This window comes from Malus domestica, chromosome 02 (assembly GCF_042453785.1).
Source record: "Malus domestica chromosome 02, GDT2T_hap1".
In the NCBI taxonomy this organism is placed as follows: Eukaryota; Viridiplantae; Streptophyta; class Magnoliopsida; order Rosales; family Rosaceae; genus Malus; species Malus domestica.
The window spans coordinates 18971491-18994285 of record NC_091662.1 but is presented as its reverse complement, the minus strand read 5'-3'; the positions used below and the strand labels follow the sequence as shown (position 1 = coordinate 18994285).

The 22795-nt window shown below is 39.5% G+C and overlaps 1 protein-coding gene across 1 annotated transcript; it reads left to right on the top strand.

Moving 5' to 3' along the window:
- The first annotated feature begins 15140 nt into the window (after positions 1 to 15140).
- LOC103405731 (UTP:RNA uridylyltransferase 1) lies at positions 15141 to 20246 on the top strand. Its single transcript, XM_008344759.4, has 6 exons — positions 15141 to 16498; positions 16915 to 17283; positions 18301 to 18524; positions 18748 to 18811; positions 18929 to 19125; positions 19858 to 20246. Exons 1-6 carry the CDS (start codon positions 15365 to 15367, stop codon positions 20069 to 20071), a joined length of 2202 nt encoding a protein of 733 aa, XP_008342981.2. The 5' UTR covers positions 15141 to 15364; the 3' UTR covers positions 20072 to 20246.
- Positions 20247 to 22795: the final 2549 nt, after the last annotated feature.

The following is a 22795-nucleotide window of genomic DNA, read 5'->3' as shown; positions in this document are numbered from 1 at the left end:
GTGGTTTACTTATCTATTTGATTGATAACTTGTTCTTGTGTGTTAATTAAGGATGCATACTTAGTTCGCATGCATGAATTTGATGCTAGAGTATAAGGGAATTTCACCTAATCGTTATTAACTTATATTCATAATTAGTAAAAGTCGCTAGTCACGATTGTGTTAAGTAAATCCTTGGCAAGAGTAACATGCGTATTCCATAGTTATGAATGCCTCGTCAATGTTTATGATTTCCATTGAACTTAATGATCTTTGATATGTGTCTCTATCATGCGTATTCCATAGTTAGGGTCCTTGATAAGAATAATTTGGTTGTAATGCGTATTTCATTCAATTCAATGAATCTAGGGAAATCTGAGAATTAATTGGTGCAATCTAGTTAATTTGGGGCATTGTCATTCATGGTTTGTTGAAAGAGTAACTGGAAATCGAGTTGTATGAATATGTTTCATGTGTGGAGAAGGAACCCTCTAACTAGCCTTTCACCATTCTTTTTCATCCAAAATCATTTTTGTTAAGTTTGTTTTTAAAGTTTATGTTTTAAAGTCCAATTTCGTCAAAACCAAACCCCTTACTTTTAAGTCTTGTTTTTAGAGTCAAAACTTGTTTCTTTTAAGTCTTTTGAGTCTTTGAAGTTCTATTTTCGTCCAAATCACTTTTTAGGTCTAGAATTGAGTCTTTTTTATTGTTATTTGCTGTTTTGAGTGTTTTGAGTTAGTTTTGAGTCTATAGAGTCTAGTTTAGTGTTTTTGAGTCTTATTTGTGTTGATTAGCATCCCTAGTTAATCCCCGGTCTAGAACGATCCCTACTTGCATCATTACTACAATTGTCATCAATAGGGTTTAATTTGTGTGTCAACTTAAATAACACATCAGGCATTGATGTTGAACATCATGTTCCTCATGTCCATACTCAAAATGGTTTAGCAGAGGCATTTATCAAGCGGCTTCAATTAATTGCCCACACTCTGCTCCTGAAAACGAAATTGCCAATCTCTGCATGGGGACATGCCATCTTACATGAGCATCATTGGTTCGACTGAGACCCATAGCCAACCACCAATACTCATCAATACAACTTGTGTTTGGACATCAGCCAAACATTTCACATTTACGAGTTTTTGGTTGTGCTGTTTATATGCCTATTGCACTGCCACAACGAACTAAAATGGGACCTCAGCGCATACTGGGAATTTATGTGGGTTTTGATTCACTATCTATCATTAGATATTTGGAACCTTTGACTGGTGATATGTTTACAACTCGTTTTGCTGATTGTCATTTTGATGAGACAGTCTTCTCGTCGTTACGGGGAGAAAAGACCGTTCCAGAAGAATGGCAAGAGCTAACATGGGTTGTTCCTACCTTATCTCATTTTGATCCACGAAGCACTCAATGTGAAAATGAAGTGAAATGGATCGTTCATCTTCAAGGTATTGCTAATCAAATGCCAAATACATTTAATGATGCTTCGAAAGTGACAAAGTCACATATACCAGTTGCAAATGCACTTGCAAGAATTGATGTCCCTGTTGGACAAAATAAAGTGGCAGCGAATAATTCATCCAGTGCACACATGAAGCGTGGTAGACCCCCAAGTTCAAAAGATTCAGCCCTTTGAACGAGAAAGATGAGGGCACAGTTGAACCTAAATGAAATCATTCAGGAAAAGAAAATGAATGATAAATCCACAATTCATGATTCTGTACTTCCAGAAAAAAAAATGTCTTTGATGAGACACATGTCCCTAAAGAGACAGAAGTACATGAAAGCAAAGAAATATCTATAAATTATGCATGTACTAATGAATTGTAGGATCGAAATGAAATAATCATCGACGACATGTTTGCATTTGCAATAGCCACTGAAATTATATTAAGCGATGACATTGAGCCCTGCTCTATTGATGAATGCAAGCAGACGCATGATTGGCCTAAATGGAAAGATGCAATCCAGGCAGAATTAAATTCCTTGGAAAGACAAAGTGTTTTTGGACCAGTAGTCCAAACCCCGCCTGGTGTGAACCCCGTAGGTTACAAATAGGTATTCACAAGGAAACACAATGAGAAAAACGAGATTGCAAGATATAAAGCACGACTCATTGCACAAGGTTTTTCACAAAGACCTAGAATTGATTATAAAGAGACATACTCTTCTATAATGGACGCAATTACTTTCTATTGCTTAATAAGTTTGGTGATTTCAAAAAAACTTGACATGCGACTTATGAATGTCATCACCGCGTATCTATATGGAGAATTAGATAGTGACATATATATGAAAGTCCTCGAATGACTTAAGTTGCCTGAAGCAACCACGAAGTATGTTCTCAATCAAATTAAGGCGATCACTATATGGACTAAAACAAGTTGGATGAATGTGGTATAATCGTCCCAGTGAGTATTTGATCAAAGAAAGATATATCAACAGTGTCATCTGCCCTTGTGTGTTCATTAAGAAATCAAATACTGGATTTGTTATAGTGGCAGTATATGTTGATGATATGAACCTAGTTGGAACCCCTGAAGAGCTCAATAAAACTGCTGAATATCTAAAAAGTGAATTTAAAATGAAAGGCCTTGGGAAAACAAAATATTGTCTCGGCTTGCAAATCGAGCATTGTGCTAATGGAATTTTGGTCCATCAATCAGCTTACATTGAAAAAATACTGAAGCGATTTGGCATGGACAAGGCTTATCCACTTAGCACCCCAATGATCATTCGTTCTTTAGACATTAAGAAAGATCCATTTTGTCCAAAAGAAGATGATGAATTGGTCCTTGGTCCAGAAGTACCATATTTGAGCGCAATAGGTGCTTTATTATATTTAGCACAATGTACTAGACCAAATATAGCTTTTTAAGTTAACTTGTTAGCCAGGTATAGCTCTGCTCCAACAATTCATCATTGGAAGGGAGTTAAAGATGTTCTATGATACCTTCGTGGGACAACAGACATAGGTCTCTTCTACTCAGACAAGTCCACAAATGACCAGATCCTCGTTGGATATGCAAATGCTGGTTTCCTCTCTGATCCGCACAAAGCCTGCTCACAAACTGGATATGTGTTCACTAATGGAGATACTGCAATTTCATGGCGCTCAACATAGCAAACATTAGTTGCTACATCTTCTAATCACTCGGAAATAATTGATTTGCATGGAGCAAGTCGTGAAAGTTCTTGGTTAAGATCAATGATCCATCACATCCAGAAATCATGTGGTCTACCTTCAAAGACAGACACTCCAACTATTATCCATGAAGATAATGCAGCATGTGTCGCCCAGATGAAGGAAGGATTCATCAAGGGTGATAAGACTAAACACATATTCCCAAGATTTTTCAATGCACATGAGCTTCAAAAGGCTAAAGTTATTGAAGTCAAACAAATCTGTTCCAATGAAAATTTAGCAGACTTGTTCACCAAATCTCTACCAAAGTGCACATTTCAGAAGTTAGTACAGGGAATCAGATTATGTCGACTTACAAATTTGAAGAATGCGGGATCAGGGGGAGATACAATTCAGGGGGAGCATCCATGATACATGCATGTTGTTTGTACCATACTTAACCAATCCTGAAACTACTGAGCACTAGTCAATGTTATACCGTCAAGGACCCCGAAGAGTTTCCCTCCAACCAGGAGGCCAATCACAGTGCGACATGTGTCGACATCAAAAGCCAATCATAGCGCGACACGTGTCAACATCAGAAGCCAATCACAACACGACACGTGTCAATGTCAAAATGAAACTAGAAACTCTCTTCTATAAATATAGATCATTCTCTCACAATATTTCCTAATGTCATTTGTACTAAATCATTCACTAGTACTCACAAAATGAGAGCTTGAACCTATGTACTTATGTAAACCCTTCACAATTAATAAGAACTCCTATACTCCGTGGACGTAGCCAATCTGGGTGAACCACGTACATCTTGTGTTTGCTTCCCTGTCTCTATCCATTTACATACTTATCCACACTAGTGACTGAAGCAATCTAGCGAAGGTCATAAACTTAACATTTTCTGTTGTACCAAAGTCCTCTCTGATTTTATGCATCAACATTTGGCACCGTCTGTGGGAACGACACTTATTCCCACTCTCTTCAGCTTTGTTAAGCTGGTTTCCACCATTCGTACACTCTCTATTGACCGGGCATCCTTTTCCAACATGGGGAGCGAAGGAAGCCATAGCACATAGAATGACATCCCTCTTGCACCTGGTGCGAAGCAACGAAAGAAGGAACAAAAGAAGTTTGCTCTTCAAGCTAAAATCGATGAACTGGAGGCTCAGAACAACAAGATAGCAATGAAGAATGAGATCCTCCAAGAGCAATATGAGAAGATCTTCGAGATGCTCCATGAGGCTAGATATACTAAAACACACGAGCTCATCACCCCTGTGGAAGTCAACCATCAACTGGGTGCCCCCCAACACGGAGGGTCATTTGCCCTCGACATGGGTATTCCCGTTGAGGAGCGAGCTACTCATCGAAATGGCGACCAACATGAGACTTTTCTCAACCCAGCTGCTTCGACCCGAAGTAGGAGGAGTGGAGGAATACACCTCTTTACAAAAGGAGTGGAAGGATCGAAAGCCATCTTTCCAGACTGTTGAGACTTCCTAAAGCAACGTCGAGACAATCCCATCCATGTAAACTCGAAGATCAATGACCCAAGGGTATCTGAAAGACTCGGTCCTCTCCCATGTCTCAGGTCGACTACCAATTTGAGGAAGGGGCAACAAGTCCTAGAGAAACACGAAGGTATATGGGACTTAGAGATGTTCCAAAATACATACCTTGGAAGTCAATACGGCGAGTCCAGGGAAAAATCACATGCTCTTGATCAAACTTTCCTACTTCCAAGAGGAGATGGAGATTTACGAAAGAAAGCTTCAGTGGTACATGACTCCACTCAGGACCCCCTTGTCTTACAACTCCTTAAGGAAGTAAACAAGTTGAAGGCCGAACGACAAGCTAAGATACCTTATTGGAACCAACCTAGGCATGCCCCTCTTATAAGGAGGATCCTCGACACCCCCCTCCAAGCAAAAACAAAACAGAAGCTTGGCTTGCAACTCTATACTAGAAAATGAGGACCTGATTGAACACCTTAACCTCTTTGAGTCCACCATGGCATACCGGATGCACACTGACGAAGAGCGATGTCTTCTCTTTCCCTCCACCCTCTCTAGCGGAGCTCTAAATTGGTATTGTCTTCTTCCACCTAAAACAGTAGACTCATTTAAGGAATTGAGGAAACTGTTTGTTTCTCAACACATTTTCCAAACCAATCGCTTACACTCTGCAGATGACTTGTACATTATTCGCCAGAAGCAAGACGAGTCATTACGTATGTATGTTGACCGCTTCAGCTATGAGTATTCCTGTTGTGCCGAGGCAGATGACAAGACTGCCCCCAAAGCCTTCACGGCAGGCCTACATGATTGTTTCTTCAAGTACATGATCAATGCCAACATTTGGAAAACTGACTCTGAAGTGATGGCACAGGCTTACAACCATGCCTCCGCCGAGGCAATGACATATCAAAGGAAACCCCCACAGCCACCCCTTATCAGCGAGTAAAAAGTGGAAGCTAGATCCAATCAAATGAGAAGACCTCGACCTTCCAAACGGCAGCGATGCCTCCTCCTGCCTTACTTAATACTTCGTCAAGTCAACAGACATATCAATCTCAGGGCAAAAGGAAAGATTTCCATCCTCACCAGTCCCATTTTAATAAAAAGAGTAAGGAACACTATCGCGATAACCAAGGGTATCGCCACGATAATGCCCGCCCTCAGGCAGTCAACACAGTGGGCCAAGAACGTGTCAGGACAGGCCCTACCCCGAGGTATAAGACATACACCCCTTTGAACGCCACATGCGTGGCCATTTACCCCAGCATAGCACACCTGATATCGAAGCTAATGCCGAGGCAGTCGGGTTACAAGCCCATGAAAAACACGGGCACGTTTTGCTACTACCACGAGCATAACGGCTATGACGGCGAGAAGTGTATCACCCTTCGTGATCATATTAAAGCTTTGGCACGTGAAGGAAAAATTGATCAATTCCTTCTTCACCCTCCAAGGGGTAACCGTAACCAACGTCAGGTGAATGTGATATATTCCATAAGTGGTGGCACACCCATATCTAAATCTTCCAACAAGGCCATGAAAAATAATGAACGAGCTTTCAGGTCTGGCCACCAAGTATTTCACGTGGAAGACATCAGGGGAGGCAAGTATCAAAAGCCTAACTGAGATCCAATATGTTTCTACCTTGAGGAAGAAAGAGGTATCATATACCCTCACAACGACCCACTAATCGTGAAAGCTCACATAGCTAACTTTGAAGTACGATGAATCCTGGTAGACATGGGGGCCTTGGTCAATATATTGTTTGCTGAAGCTTTCAGCGCCCTTAATGTAGCTAAACACTTGCTCGATCGCTTGATTTCTCCTCTGATAAGTTTCTCCGGTGATATCATGCAACCTTTGGGGAGCATACACTTACCTTTCACCATTGGTACAGGCCCTTACACAGCTACCATTACCACTACTTCCTAGTGGTTGATTGCCCAACGGCATACAATGTCATCTTCGAACGCACATGCATCAATGATCTCAAGGCCATGGTATCTACACATATGTTGTTGATGAAATTTCCAACCCCCTATGGCAATGGTTACATCAGAGGAGATCAACTTAGTGCACGATCATGTGACAACATTTTGGTCAAGCAACAGCACCTGCCTGTGCCCAAGGAAACCATTTCTATACATGACCAAGTCATAAAGACCAGCCCAGACGAAGCCAACTTGGATCTTCACGGTGGCAATAGTCAACTCGACGATCCTCGAGATGACTCTTTCACCCAGCAAGCACAACCCGCTGAAGAGTTGGAGAAGGTTTCTATCTTAAAAGATTATCTAGATCGTATGGTAAAGATTGGCACCACCTTGTCACCACCCATTCGATTGGCATTGATCTCTTTTTTGCAAGAGAACATTGAAGTCTTCGCCTAGTTATACGAGGACATGTCAGGCATCTCTCTTGATATCATCTGTCATCACTTAAGTATTGACCCTAAGACCAAGCCAGTGAGACAGAAGCGAAGATCTTATGACGCTGAATGGTACGAGGTAATGAAGGTAGAAGTTGAAAAACTCAAAGGCATAGGCTTCGTCCGCGAAGTCAATTATCCAACGTGGGTAGCAAATGTTGTCCTTGTTAAAAAGAATCCGACCAAGGAAAGTCTCCTGCTCCAAAAGGTCTTGTGGAGAATATGTGTCGATTACACCGACCTAAACAAAGGATGCCCGAAGGATAGCTTTCCTTTTTCCTCTTATAGATAGACTTATAGATTCTATGGCAGGGTGTGAACTCCTGAGCTTCATGGATGCTTACTCAAGATACAACCAAATCCTCATGAACCCTCCGGACCAAGAACACACAGTCTTCACTACTGACAGGGGACTATATTGCTGTAAAGTCATGCCCTTCGGCCTAAAGAATGCAAGAGTGACTTATCAGAGACTGGTCAATTTAATGTTCGCCGAACAAATTGGGAAAAGCATGGAAGTTTACGTTGATGATATGCTAGTTAAAAGCAAACATGCTGACCAACACATCACCAACCTATCAGAAACTTTCACCATTCTTAAGAGGTATCGAATGAGGTTGAACCCCAATAAATGTGCCTTCGGCGTAGGCTCTTGCAAATTCTTAGGCTTCATGATAAGCCAACGAGGCATTGAGACTAATCCTGAGAAGATCAAAGCAATCCTCGGCATGAAAGAACCAGTAACTTCAAAAGACATCCAGAGCCTTACTAGCAAGGTGGCCGCCTTAACTAGGTTCATCTCTAAGGCCACAGACAGATGTGCTCCTTTCTTCAAAGCACTTAAGGGAAGTAAGAAGTACATTACATGGACTGATGAATGTGCCGAGGCATTCAAGAACCTTAAAGACTACATGAGTAAAGCCTCTCTGCTCTCCAAACCTGAGGTTAGTGACACTCTCATTATCTATCTGTCGGTATCAGCTTCAGTAGTAAGTTTCGTCCTCATTCGAAATGATGGTAATGTCGAACGGTCTGTCTACTACGCTAGCAAGGCCTTACAAAATACGGAGACACGATACTCCAACATTGAGAAATTAGCTCTAACATTGGTCATGTCTGCTCGAAAACTTCGCCCTTACTTCTAAGCACACTCCATCATCGTGCTTACCAATCATCATCTTCGACAGATACTCCAAAGTCCTGACACTTACGGGCGAATAATCAAATGGGCGATAGCATTGGGTGAGTTTGACATCTCCTACCAACCAAAGCCAGCTGAGAAGGGCCAAGTAGTGGCAGACTTCATCGCCGACTTCACATATCATGTTGACATTGTTTCTACGCCTAAAGAATTGGTTTCATTACCCTCAGAAGCCCAGAAAATAGAACCAATAGCCCCAGCATGGAGTCTATATGTTGATGGCTCGTCCAACCAACAAGATTGTGGAGAACTGGTCCTTACGACCCCTGACAAAGTGGCGATGGAGTATGCTCTTCGTTTCAAATTCAAGGCGTCAAACAATAAGGCCGAATATGAAGCCCTCCTAGCAGGCTTACATTTGGCCAAACACCTTAAGGTTAAACGAATTGATATTTTCAGTGACTCCCAATTGGTGGTTAACCAGGTCACCAACAACTTTGACGCTAAGGATAGCTCCATGGCAGCATATCTGGCACAAACACAATTGTTGCTCAAGCACTTCCACTACCAAATCACCCAAATTCCTCGAGCGGCAAACAGTCATGCAGATTCTTTAGCTCGCCTCACCTCAGCGGTGGAAGACAAGATTGGGAGAAAAATTCAGGTCGAATTGTTAGTAGCACCAAGTACCATGGCTGCGGAAGTGTGCAACTTAGAACAGGGGGATAGTTGGATTACCCCGATTTATAGATTCCTTGCTCATGGGACCCTTCCAAATGACAAAGTCCAAGCTAAGCAGATTCGATACAAGGTTACCCGTTACTTGATCATTAATGACCAACTCTACAAGCGGGGTTTTAACCTACCGTACCTAAGATGCCTTACGCCAGCAGAGGCGAAAACTGTCCTTCGAGAAATACATGAAGGAGTCTGCGGAGATCATGCTGGATCTCGATCCCTAGCACACAAGGCTTTTCACCAAGGATATTACAGGCCAACACTCCACCAAGATGCCATCAGAATATCTCGCTCATGTGATAAGTGTCAACGCTACGCAACTATTCCTCACTCCCCTCCGGAGCCGCTCACTCCTATGATCAGCCCTTGGCTATTCGCCCAATGGGGACTTGATTTGATTGGCCCAATGCCTGCAAGGAAGGGCAAGGTTGAAGGAAATTTTGTGAAAAACATGTTCATTTGAGAAACATCTATAGCATGCAATTAACAAATTAAAGGCAGAATCATGCTTGCATGCACTCAAAACAAAACATTACCCATTAAATTCAAAGCCTAGTAGTTAGGTGAACCAAGACTTAACTCAAAAGAAAGTGAGTTAAGAAATTTATACCTTTGTAGATTCCTCTTTGCAAAAGCAAGGGATAATCACCCAAGAGATAGGGCCTTCATTCCTTGCTTCTTAGATCCATGGATTTGGATGGAAGAATAGGTTTCTCCAAGTTCTCAAAATTGAGAACCTCTAAGTCTCCACACCAAGGTAAGATTTTAAGAAGAAATGAGTGACCTAGAGGAAGTAAGATTGCTAGCTATTTTCCTCTAGGGTGGCCGGCCTCTTTAGAGAGAAAAGAGAGCTTGTGTTCTCATCCTTTCCCCAAAAGAAAAACCCTAAATGAATTTTGGCTATAAAGTAATATTTATACCTTCCTTCATTGGAGTGGCAAACTTGTAATTAAAGCAAGTTCACTACCCTCCTCTAAATGGCCGGCCTTAAGGGTTTATTGGGCTTTCAAGCCCTTTGTTTATTCAAGTTGTCATACAACTTGAGTTAATGGGCTTGACATTCAAATCCCATTGGGCCTTGCGGCCCAAAACTAACCCTAGGTCTATAACGAACTTATTCGTTTGATTAATTAACATATTAATTAATTCTAGCCATAAATAAATAATTAAACCATTTAATTATCCTTACTCATCTCCGTTGTTTCTTCAATCTCTACCTTACACGGTGTACTATCCATTAGGTTCCTTTTAGCGAGGTAGTGGGCGATTAGAACTCTTTCAAATCGATTGTGAATTGAAACTTACTTTCAATTCTCCCTTTAGTGATTATACACGTTTAGGGCTTCCACAAACCATGAGTGACACCTAGCAGTATGTCATGGTTACCCAAGCTAATCAGAAGAGGTGGAGAACCTATTCAATTTAGGATTACAATGCAATACGGTCTTTCTCACATACAATACTCTTGACCACATTGTTTGGTTTGATAGTTTATTCATGTCTATTATCCAATGTGATTCATTTACTTATATGATTACTTTGAATGTGATTTGGAACGACTTCCTAAATCTCATTCATACTCTAGCCAGAGATTCTTAATCATATCATAGAGTATTCTCCCTCAAATGGTTTGAAAGTTAGAGATCCCTTGTTGCGCATTCACTTGCCTCCATGGCTAAGTGGCTTAACCCCAACTATGTCGTGGACACCCGCGAATGGAGTGACTTTGACATAATCAAAGATCAAGGACCTAACCACAAGACAACTATGATGCCTCAGGTCAAAGGACTACTTTGCATTATCTCAACCATGAGTTCTCATGTGACATGAGTATGAGAACTTTTCGTTGATCATGTTCAGTGAACTTATTCCTTATTAAGCACCTACGTACTTGTCTTGGTGTCAGTCACACCAATGACTCGAGACCAGTCACTCTCACTAAGAGAAGACATAGCACATACTGATCTTAACAGACTGTCAATGCCCAATTGGCAATCTTATGATCAGGAACGTTTAGGATATGTATACGAAAGAGAATGGTCTCATAAATCTAACTTGTTTAAATTACATTCTCCTAATTACATATTCCTTGGACTTATCGTTTAAGCATATAACATTTATATGAGACGGCTTAAAACAATAATCTTTGCCCTTGATATTAAACTAGATTAGTTTAACATGTGAAATGTCCGTAAAGTATCATCACATGATTGGTTTTAGGGCATATTTCCAACAAAGGTTCACTATGCAATCGTTGCAGTTGACTTATCACTTCAGCCGCCAATGATTCAACTTGGCAGGTTCAAGCAAATAGGCGTTGGGTCATATTAGACACAGAACTTGCACACTGAACACTGAAAGCCAGAGAATCCATAACGGCAAACTCATCAGACCGTTTGGAAAGTAGGCTGTTATCTTTGGGAGTGAGAAGGTTCCTGGCCACCACCGTAGCGGTCATATCATTCTTCATCACAGAATCCCCAACGGTGAGAGGACCAGTAGGGGATAAGAAGGATGGGCACCATATGTTGTATTGAGAAGGCATGGCTGCCTCTTCACCAAAGTTCAAGTCAAAACGACTGTCGGATGGGCCAAACATTCTCAAAAATGATAAAGGAGAAATGAGGTGCAATAAATCTCTGAAGTAAGGGGAAAATTCCTACAAGCAATAACTCTCTGAATGTACTTCTTGCACACAATTAATGCCCTTATAAAAGAAAGGGCAACAGGGCCGTTAGTTCAAAAATTGAAAAGGCACCACTCTCTGGATTCCGAAGAGGCACCACTTTCCATACGCAACATCAGCTCCTCGGGTACCATAGATAACTTTGCCAAAGATCTATGACAAAGTTTAGACACATAAATTTTGAAGGTCCAGCTACCCTACTATTACCCACAAAGGTAAAGAAATAGCACCACTGTTTGATAACTAGAAAGTCCCTATGTGTGTCAACCTCCGTGCTCCGTGGCAAGGCAGATTGACAAAAATGCCCAACCTTTACTCACATTCGAGAAAACACTCCCAACAAGATTGCTTGCTCAAAAATCGAAGAGGCACCACTCTCCAAATCTCAAGAGCCAGACTCCCAACAGGATTACGTGCTCAAAAATCGAAGAGGCACTACCCTCCGAATCTCGAGAGCCAGACTCCTAACAGGATTACTTTCTCAAAAATCGAAGAGACACTGCTCTTCGAATCTCAATAGTCAGACTCCCAACAAGACTGCTTTCTCAAAAATCAAAGAGGCACCGTTATCTGAATCTTGAGAGCCAAATCCCCAACAGGATTACTGGTTCGAAAACCGAAGAAGCACTACTCTCCGAACTTCGAGAGCTAGATTTCCTTGGATAAAGCTTGTCTGCAATCTTCACACACAACATCAGCTTTCCAGATACCACAGACCACTTTTTCAAAGTGCTCTGACAAAGTTAAAATACGTGAAGCTTGCAGTTCCCACTACATTGCTATGACCAAGAAGGGTAAAGGAATAGCATTATTACTTGTTGTTAGGGAAACTCCTATATATGTCGACCTCCATCCTCCATAGCCAGGCAGACCTGCAAATAAAAAAAATGCTCAACTTTTCTTCACATCCGAAAGGGCACTCTCAACAGAGTCTCTCGAAATACTCAGCTTCTTTTCCCCCCGATAATACCTCTGCAAACAAGCGACACCAGAACAAGAGTATCTCATATCATCAAGGTTAAAAGCAAGAGTATCCCATATCATGTTTTTTTCCTATATTTTCCTTTGGCCTTGTTCTTACCTGCAAGACAAGGAGAAAGAGAGCAATCAATCAGCACTTGGAATCAAGCTTTTCAGTCAGGAACTCACTGCCTGGAACCCCTTACCTGATTACTTACCTGGCATTGCTCTCAAGTACTCATCTTCAACATCTTATGCTTCTAGATAAGATACCACATCTGCCTGATGAACATATAGGGCAAGTAAGAAGGATATAAGGAAGCATGTGGAGATAAGTGTAACAGAACACGTGCCGATACATCCACTACTTTGTCAACAACAAAAGTATCCCATATTATCAAGGTCGAACGTAGTCTAGATTTGATAGACTTGTTTTGACCCTCAAATTCTTGAGTCGGCCTTATACTTTGAAGGAAACTAGAAAACCCTCCAGCCCAGTTCAAGAATAAGCTTGTGGAAAGTTACTTCTTCAAAAGCAAAAGTATTTCATATCATCTCTTCTCCATTTGCTTCTCCTTATCCTTGTTACTATTTACGACACAAGGAGAAGGAGAACAATCAACCGGAAGCCGAAGTCGAACCTCCAATCCAGGTTACTTGCTTGGAAGTCTGATTGCTTACCTTGTCTGTTACCTCATTCGGCAAATCTCCTAGCTCGGCGACTTAGGGGACTCCTACTATAGGGGTTGTATCGCACTTGACCAAGCCCGAAACTACAAGTAAGCTTCAAGTGAAATTGTTACATTACCTTGTGCATCTTTATCGGTTAAAGATACCACCCCTGGATGGAGGAAAAGTACTTCTAGAGAAGATACCACATTTACATATGAGACAGATAAGGCAAGTGAAAATGATACCACACTTCGATACTTAGAAGTTTCATGATTACTCAATGGCTTGGATCTTGCAAGTTCCCAACCGAGGAGCTTCCCTCACTCAGGAACTTAGGGGAGCACTAATTGTACCATACTTGACCACTCCCGAAACTACTGAGCACCAGTCAACGTTATACAGTCAAGGACCTAGAAAAGTTTCCCTCCAACCAGGAGGCTAATCACAGCGTGACACGTGTCGACATCATAAGCCAATCATAGCGCGACACATGTCAACATCAGAAGCCAATCACAACACGACACGTGTCAATGTCAAAATGAAACTAGAAACTCTCATCTATAAATAGAGATCATTCTCTCACAATATTTCCTAATGTCATTTGTACTAAATCATTCACTATTACTCACAAAATGAGAGCTTGAACCTATGTACTTGTGTAAACCCTTCACAATTAATGAGAACTCCTCTACTCCGTGGACGTAGCCAATCTGGGTGAACCACGTACATCTTATGTTTGCTTCCCTGTCTCTATCCATTTACATACTTATCCACACTAGTGACCGAAGTAATCTAGCGAAGGTCACAAACTTAACATTTTCTGTTGTACCAAAGTTCTCACTAAGTACTCTTTTTCCTTCGATTAGGATTTTTCCCATTGGGTTTTTCCTATCAAGGTTTTAACAAGGCAACATAAGTATGATTAACACCATATCAACAATCCGGGTAAAGTTGTACTCTTTTTCCTTCGCTATGGTTTTTTTTTTTCACTGGGTTTTTCCAAGTAAGGTTTTAACGAGGCAACTGATGTTGATATGTGGGCATCCAAGGGGGAATGTTGTAAATAGTAGGTATGTATGCCCACATGCATACAGTAAACTTTTCACAAGCTTAATAGTATAATTTGTTTCCCTTCAAAGTATTTGCTCTATATATAGAGCATTACGAGTGTTCAAAGAGATAGAGTGAAAAAGAAAGAAAAGTTAGAATATTTTCAGTATCCTCATATTTCTCTCTTACCTGCAATCATTTTGTGTTAGTATAATATATTGCAACAACCTCGCCCATGTCCCTACCAAGGTTATCTCTCTAACTTTTGCCTATTTATAACAAAAAGTCAATTAAAACTAAGATCGTTTACTTAATTAACATGATTAAATAGATAGACAGTTCAAAATACTGCAGTTGATTTACTAAACGAACCATTGATCTATATGCTACGATTGATTAACTAAAGTTACTTTAGTTTTTATTGATTTTTTGCTGAGATGATATTTACAAAGTAATTTATAATAGACCAGTTTCGATCATAAGCATGTAGTTTTGTAAATCAGTTACAAAAAGTTTTGATTATGAGTTTCTATTCATTATTGAGATGATTATGATGCACATATGTTGTAGAATAATACTTGGTTACTCAAATGATAAATAAGATTGATTCATAAAATTTCATTTTATGATTAGAACTGTTGTGCAAATAATCAATTAAACTAAGGTCATTTAGCTATCAAACTACATAAAAACAGGTAGACAGAATAGTAAAAGTATTACAAATTATCTATTTAACTTTAATTTTTTTTTTATAAAGACGATCTTTCGAGACACAATAGAAATAATTTCAATTATAAACATGAAGTTATTTGAATGGACATAAGTTTCTTTTAAACATCCTTCGTTGTATCAAGTCGTAAACGCGACAGAAAACTGTTATCAAACAATACTGCTTCTATTTTCTATTCGGGTCCCAATCAAATCCAATAAAAAAGTCTGACTCTCTCACTCCAGAGTTGAAGAGATTCCCTTAACACTTCGCGACTGCTCTGAAAACTGAACAACCTTAACCCCGTACTCATCCTCCCAGCCCATCCCCACCCCAATGGCCGGCGGTGGAGGAGACGCGCCGCCTCTCCCGTCCTCTAACGGCGGCGAATTCCTCCTCTCCTTGCTCCAACAACAAAAGCCCAACCTCCACCACCACCAGTCCCCCTCCCCACAACAACAGCAACCGCCTCTAGTGCTCGATCCGGCGGTTGCTGCGGTGGGACCCACACTCCCGTTCCCGCATATGCCGCCGTGGGTATCATCCAACGGCCAAGATCATCACCCTCAACTCCCCAACCCTTCTTCCCTCTGGTCCACGCAGTCCCCTCCTCCTAATTTCAACTTCCTAGGGTTTCCCCAAAGCCCTTATCCCTCTTCCTCTCCCCCGAATCCCTTTCCCCAGTTCGCCGGAAACCAATTCCCGGGAAACCTCGAGGATTTGAGGAATCTAGTCGGCTTTCAGAGTCCAAACAATAATCCCCTCCAAAACCTTGCCCAGCTGAATCAGCATCAAGATCAGAAGCTCAAGTTTAGTTATTTGCCTGGCGACCTTGTCCAAAACCCCGAAGGTTCAGCAAATGCCAGCATTTCCTCTGAGGTTTCGAAGCTCAGCAATAGCTTCGACAGGAATCTCAATTTGAGTTCTAACAATTCTTCCACTTCCAATGAGTTCCGGCATGGGAATCACGATAATTTCGGTTCGAATTTCAATTCTCGGGAGCAGGTACAGCAAGGCGGAGGTGCAAGTGGAAGGGGAAAGCAGTTTCAAAGGAATACTCCGCCGCCAGGGTTTGGGAACAATGCGAGGGGAGGAGGGAGTTGGAATTCTGGGAATAGGAGGGAGTTTGAGCATAATGTGGATAGGGATAGGCAGAGTTCGAGTGAATTTGTGAGGAACAGGGATGTTTCTTTTGAAGATGAGAGGATGAGAAGATTGGCAAATGAAGATGGTCGAACTCGAGGCAATGGGGTTCGGGGATTAGGGTTCAATGCACAGCCTGATGAGCCTGGTCTGCCCACTGGCACCAATCTCCATTCGGCTTCTGCTTTGGAGATTGAAGAGTCGATGATGAATTTACAACATGGAGATAAGGCGAGAAAAGACGTTGAAGATGGAAGCCAACAGTTGGTTGATGATGACAGGGATAAAAAGAATGAGGCAAAGCAACACCATAATGCGCGTGAAAAGGTTAAAACTTTGTTTCTATTACAATACATATAAAGGTTTTGAATGCTATGGGGAGTAAATTTGTTCCTGCTGAATTAATGTTATAGTTCAAGTTAATGCGTAGATAGTGTTCAATAAAGTGAAGTCATGCCTGAATATGCAGTCTGGGTTATACCAAACTCTTTTGCTCAACAACAATTAATGCAATATGTATGGAGATTTATTGGGACATCACTTGTTGATCGTGATTAAGAAGCATTACACCCATTATTATCTGCTGTGTATCTTATCCATTCATACCTAATCCAATGGCTGAGACACTGATTCTCAAGTCAGGTCCTTATAAGATGCTATAGGTTGTACGCGTATGTGTATTCTTTAATTATTCAAAGCAATGAATGGTTTAGATGTTAATTACTTATAGTTTTTGTTATCAGGAGTCAAGATCAGATAACAGAGGACAACACCTACTTAACCAAAGAATGAGAATCTTCAAAAGACAGATGCAATGTCGCATGGACATAGACAGGCTAAATGCTCCATTTCTTGCAATTTATGATTCCTTGATACCGACTGAGGAAGAGAAGGCTAAGCAGAAGCAATTGTTTACATTATTGGAGAGGTTAGTTACTAAAGAATGGCCTGAAGCTCGACTATACATCTACGGATCGTGTGGCAACTCATTTGGGGTTTCTAAAAGTGATATTGATCTCTGTCTTGCAATTGATGAGGCAAACATTAACAAGTCAGAGTTCTTATTGAGGTTGGCAGATATTTTGCAATCAGACAGTCTACAGAATGTGCAGGTGAATCAAAGTGCCTTCTCCTCATGAGTTTGTGTGATGGATAAAACTTTAGATTTTTCATTTATAAATCTTGACAGATGCTACTTGCAGTGTGTAGGTCATTGTATTGACCGATGTGCTTCTTACATTGAGACATAGATATAAAATTATTTGAGGGGCTAAATTTTAACCATAATGAGAAAAATGATTATCTGATGGTGCAGAAAACAAAAGCTGAATTACCATTTTGAGCTTAAATGATTTGAGCAACTGGGCTTCTTTCAGTTGATAAGGGAAACTTTCTGTATTTGAATTTGTACATTATTATATTCCCTAATATAGTCGCTATTCCTGCTTTGGGGGTTTACCTATGCAAAATATTGTTTGGCCACCTATACTTAATGGTTGATGTATGGAAGTAGGAGATTTAGGAAATTACCTATCGTTTAAGATGCAAGGCTTTGGTATTCATGATGATATTAGACTTTTATATGCTAGACTCTGATATTCAAGATATAGGGCTGTTATACTATTATTGAATGTTCATCTTGTGGTTCTGTAACTTGTATTGCTGTTTTGTCAATGTCCAACTAGGCAATCAATTATGAAATGTGTTTTTTTTTTTTTTTTTTTTTTTTTGTGGGGGGCGGGGGGTGTTGGTTGTTGGTTGAGAGGGAGGGAGGTGTTTGAAAACAATATTTTTTTATCAGGGAAGGGATTCTTGACATCCTCCATCTTCACTTTCAAATCCAGGAAATGCGTCAGCCTTTTTGTTTGTTTAGTGACAAGGTGGTGTTCGTACAATCCTGAGGCACATGAAGTCCCCTATCCTGCATGTACTGTGTACTGTGAAAGGATGGTGGAACAGTTCCCATATCATCTAGTTTTAGGATTTTCATGAAACAGCATATAAACTCATTATGCTTCATGTATCTTATCAAAGCAATACATTTACTATGGGCAACAGTATTTCCAGTAATTTAATTCTCCTAGAGTTTTATAATATTTATGTGTTATTTAAGTATTCCTGTTTGTCAGGCGTTGACACGTGCTAGGGTTCCCATAGTAAAGCTTATGGATCCTGTCACTGGAATCTCCTGTGACATATGCATCAACAATGTTTTGGCTGTCATAAATACAAAGCTTCTTCGTGATTATGCAAAAATTGATGCAAGATTACGGCAATTGGCTTTTATTGTGAAACATTGGGCCAAGTCAAGAGGAGTCAATGAAACTTACCATGGAACTTTATCAAGCTATGCGTAAGTTAACTTCTGAATCTCTCATTCCCAAAATTAGTGGTAAAAAGTCTTCAGCGACAGATGCCATTGACATTGATTCGATTACTCTGCTTCACTTTTTCGACACAAGATACTTTGGCTACTTCTACCTAGAGTCTTTGCTTTATTCAAAAACTTTTGGTTTGTGTGTTTATGACTTTCTGCCAGCTACCTCGAAATTGTTAATGTTTGCATTTAATTTCAGGTATGTTTTGATGTGCATTCATTTCTTACAACATCGCAGACCTGCTATTCTCCCCTGCTTACAGGTATGTGTTCCTACTTCCTAGTTGATGTCTTCAACGGAAGGACATCAAGGCATATATGGACATCATTTCAATATCATTCTTTTTCGGTGCTTAAGCACAACCTTTTTTCTCTTTCAGGGAATGCAAACAACGTACTCTGTCACTGTAGAGAACGTTGAATGTTCTTTCTTTGATCAAGTAGACAAACTAAGAGATTTTGGGTCCCATAACAAGGAACCTATTGCTAGACTCGTGTGGGGATTTTTCAATTACTGGGCATATAGCCATGATTATGCAAATTCCGTCATTTCTGTTCGTACGGGAAGCTTAATCAGGTGAGATATAGAATCTCTTATGTTTATTAAGGTAAGTAATTGAAGATATTAGTTGAATGGATTATTAATTGATATATTTATCAAATGTGTTTCAAATAAGGACAGTAGGTATATTGTCATCAGTTGAATGTTCTGAGAGAAGCATTTGCATATTAGGCTAGTATTAGGTAGATGCCACTGTCTTGCATCATTTTGAAGCTAAATTTATGCAAATATGCTGGACTTCATGTGCTCATATATCATATTCTGATTCATGTCCATGAGATATCTAATTACCTTTCAGTAATATTTTATCTTTTTTTTTTGTGCGTTTTACACTGAGCAGAGAATCTAGTCGATGTATTTCACAGATCACGTTTGACAAAACTATTAAGTTTGTTTTGAGGAACTATAGCAGGCATGCTTGAGCGTTTCATTCATCAATAGTTGTTTGATCTCAAGTGATTGAATTAGGGGGAACTCAGTCTGTTAAACCCATGGATTCTGAATAAAATATCACTTTGATGAATGTCATTTAAATTACTTTTCGGGCCAGAGTTGAACCTAAATCCTTTTATTTATAGTTTGTTGCCCCCATCGTCAGTAGAGGTTTTGTAGCTTGTGATTAAGAGCTGTAGTTGTCCAACTTATTGCCAATGGAAACCTTCAACTACGAACTTTCTTGTAATTATTTACCCAAAAGAGAAGAACCTTGCAACTAACCAACTTTAGCTGTGATGTTAATTTGTTCAGCAAGCGGGAAAAGGACTGGACAAGGAGGGTTGGGAATGATCGGCATTTGATATGCATAGAAGACCCTTTCGAGATATCCCACGACCTGGGTCGAGTGGTGGACAAGTACAGCATAAAAGTTCTAAGGGAGGAGTTTGAGCGTGCAGCCGACATTATGCAGTACGATGCAAATCCCTGTGTGAAGCTCTTTGAGCCGTACGTCCCTGATGTTTAATTATTTACTAGTTTGAGTATAATTTTGGTCCAGCAACAATGGTTAAATAAGCTATGATTGTGAAGTATTCTGCCACAATTCCATATGTGTGATGTTTATAGCATTTTTAAGCTTTATTTAAATGCGTCTAAGTGTAAAAAATATTTTTGTCTATATAAATTATTATCTTTAATTATTCCAAAAGGTTTTGATTTAAGTGTTAGCTAATTAAAACAGCTACGGAAATCATATTATCTGGTGTTTTCGTTTCTTTTATGGTTTTCTAGTTGCTTTGCTTGCTATTCTCAACTTTTTACATTGTAAAACGAAGGGAAAGAAAAGAGAAATAAGGTAGGATATTTTATTTTGTCAAACATTTTTTTATTGTTTAACTTTAAAGTAAAGCAGCTTTTGGTGGGAAAAAAAAAAAAAAAAGCAATGCCTAACGGGGCTCAAAGTGCCCCGTTTGAGATTGCTAATTTCTTTTTTTAACTCTATTCTTGATATAAAGAGAGTTACAGGTGAAATGATTGGTGTTTTCCTTGTCTAATTTTCTTTTGCTATGCATTTCCTTTTTCATCCTCTACAATTTTTATCCTTTCAATATTTGTATCCTATCATTTGGTATCAGTATCTATACTTATATGCTCCCCATGATTCAAATTGAAATTTTCGTTTACAGATCAACGGATCTATAAAAAATTTGGAAATTCTTACACATGCTTGGATGGGGAAATTTAAGATTACTAAGGAATTCTAAAATAAAGGAAATTGAAATGATGGAATTTTGTTTTCTAGAATTTGCAGATTTTCTTCTAGTTAACTTAAAAGAACAATGAAAATTTAAATATGGACTTTAATGTGTGTATAGAGTCAATAATATATAAATGATGAGAGATAATAGTTACGAAATATGCTAGTAGTGGCGGTGGAGACAGTGGTGATGATGGTGGGTGGTGGCAGCGGCAATAATGGCAGTGGCTACAACAGAAATGGGGGAGACAACGGTATGTAATTGTGGCTGCAACCATGATAGGGATGATGGTGGTCAGTGGTGGTGGTGGTAATCACTCGTGGTTGAGGGTTTATTTTTTTCTTTTCTTTTTTTTATAATTCACTCATACGAATTTAAAGGTGAGAACTATTTACATAGAATTTAAATTTTGAAATTAGAGGTCCCAAACTACAATTTTTTTTGGATTAAGTACATAAAATTCTCCAACCTTTTAGTGTCATTCCAAATTGGTCCCAACATTTTTAAACATTTCAAATAAGTATCCAACCTATTGAAAATGTCGCATCCGTTAAGCACCACTTAAAAATATGTTAAATTTTTTTTAAAGTTCATGATAGCATAGCCTTTACCAACTAACAGTTACCACCACTCCCATCATGCTATCACCTCCAAACCCAATGCAAACCACTAAGTCTACCCTACAATTCAAGCACCAACATTGAGAAGAAGGTTATGGAGGTTGCTGAAATGGTATGGACTGTCATGATGTAGTCACCACCATCTTCACCGCCCACAAAAAAGAACTAGAAGCTTTACTAGCCGAGAATTAGCGAATGAGGAAATCACATGAGCAAAAACAGATCCCTTGAAACCCTAAGTGGATTCTGAACCTTCTTCTTTATTAAGAGATTGTTCTCTTGATGTCATTTCAAATTGTCCATTTTCGATTCAATTCATTACCTGTTTGACCATTGGGTTCCATAATATATAATCTATGTTTGATATTTAGATTTTGAGGCAACTAATATTAATATTGTTCCCAATGTATAAAGTTGCTGAGTTTTGAATATAATCTATGTTTGAAAAACTAATTAGGGCTTAACGGGTATGCCATATTCAATAGGTTAGGTACTTGTTTGGAATGTTTAAAAAGATTGAAACTAATTTGGAATGACACTAAAAGGTTGGGGGTTTTGTTGGGATTTACGACTCAAAATTAGGATGATGCAAAAATTAGGTTTGTGTTACCTATTTGAAGACGCTCAAGAGTGTGAAGGCTTTGCCGAATTCATGGACCGATGAGATAAAGGAAGACGTTATGGAGCGGGCACTTGGAGCAATCCTACCGACTTTATCTAATGAAGTCTTGGGTGAGGTTGGTAACGTCAAATCTACACCAGACTTGTGGCTCAAATGGAGAGCTTGTATTTGGCCAAATCCCTTGCTAAACGATTTTATTTGAAGAAAATTTTGCATACTCTTCGTATGGATAAAGGTGCATCAATTCCTAAGCATGTTGATGAATTTAATAAACTTATGATGGATTTGAAAAGTGTGGATGACCAAATTAGTGATGAGGATTATGCGATAACTTTATTGTGTTCTTTATCTCCTTCATATGAACACTTTGTCGATAACATGCTATTTGGTAGAGAAAGTCTTGGTTTGGAAGATGTTAAAGCCGCTTTGAACTCTAAAGAGCTAAAGAATAAGGTGTCTGACACATAAGATGGAAATCGAAGTTAAAATAATCGTTAAATTGTGATTTTTCGTTTTATAACCATCGAAAAGTTTTGTTTGGTTATTTAATCTCTGAATGTTTGACGGTTGGATCGTTGAAACTAGTTTCGTATAAAGCGTATCCCATCAAAACAATAAATTCACTAACACTTAAGAGTTTACTTGTACTTTCATTAAGTATAATATAAGATTTTGTGGTATCCACTAGTGTAAATATTTTAAATTGAAGATAGAATTCATTCATTGTATTCATATAGGGTCAATGAGTG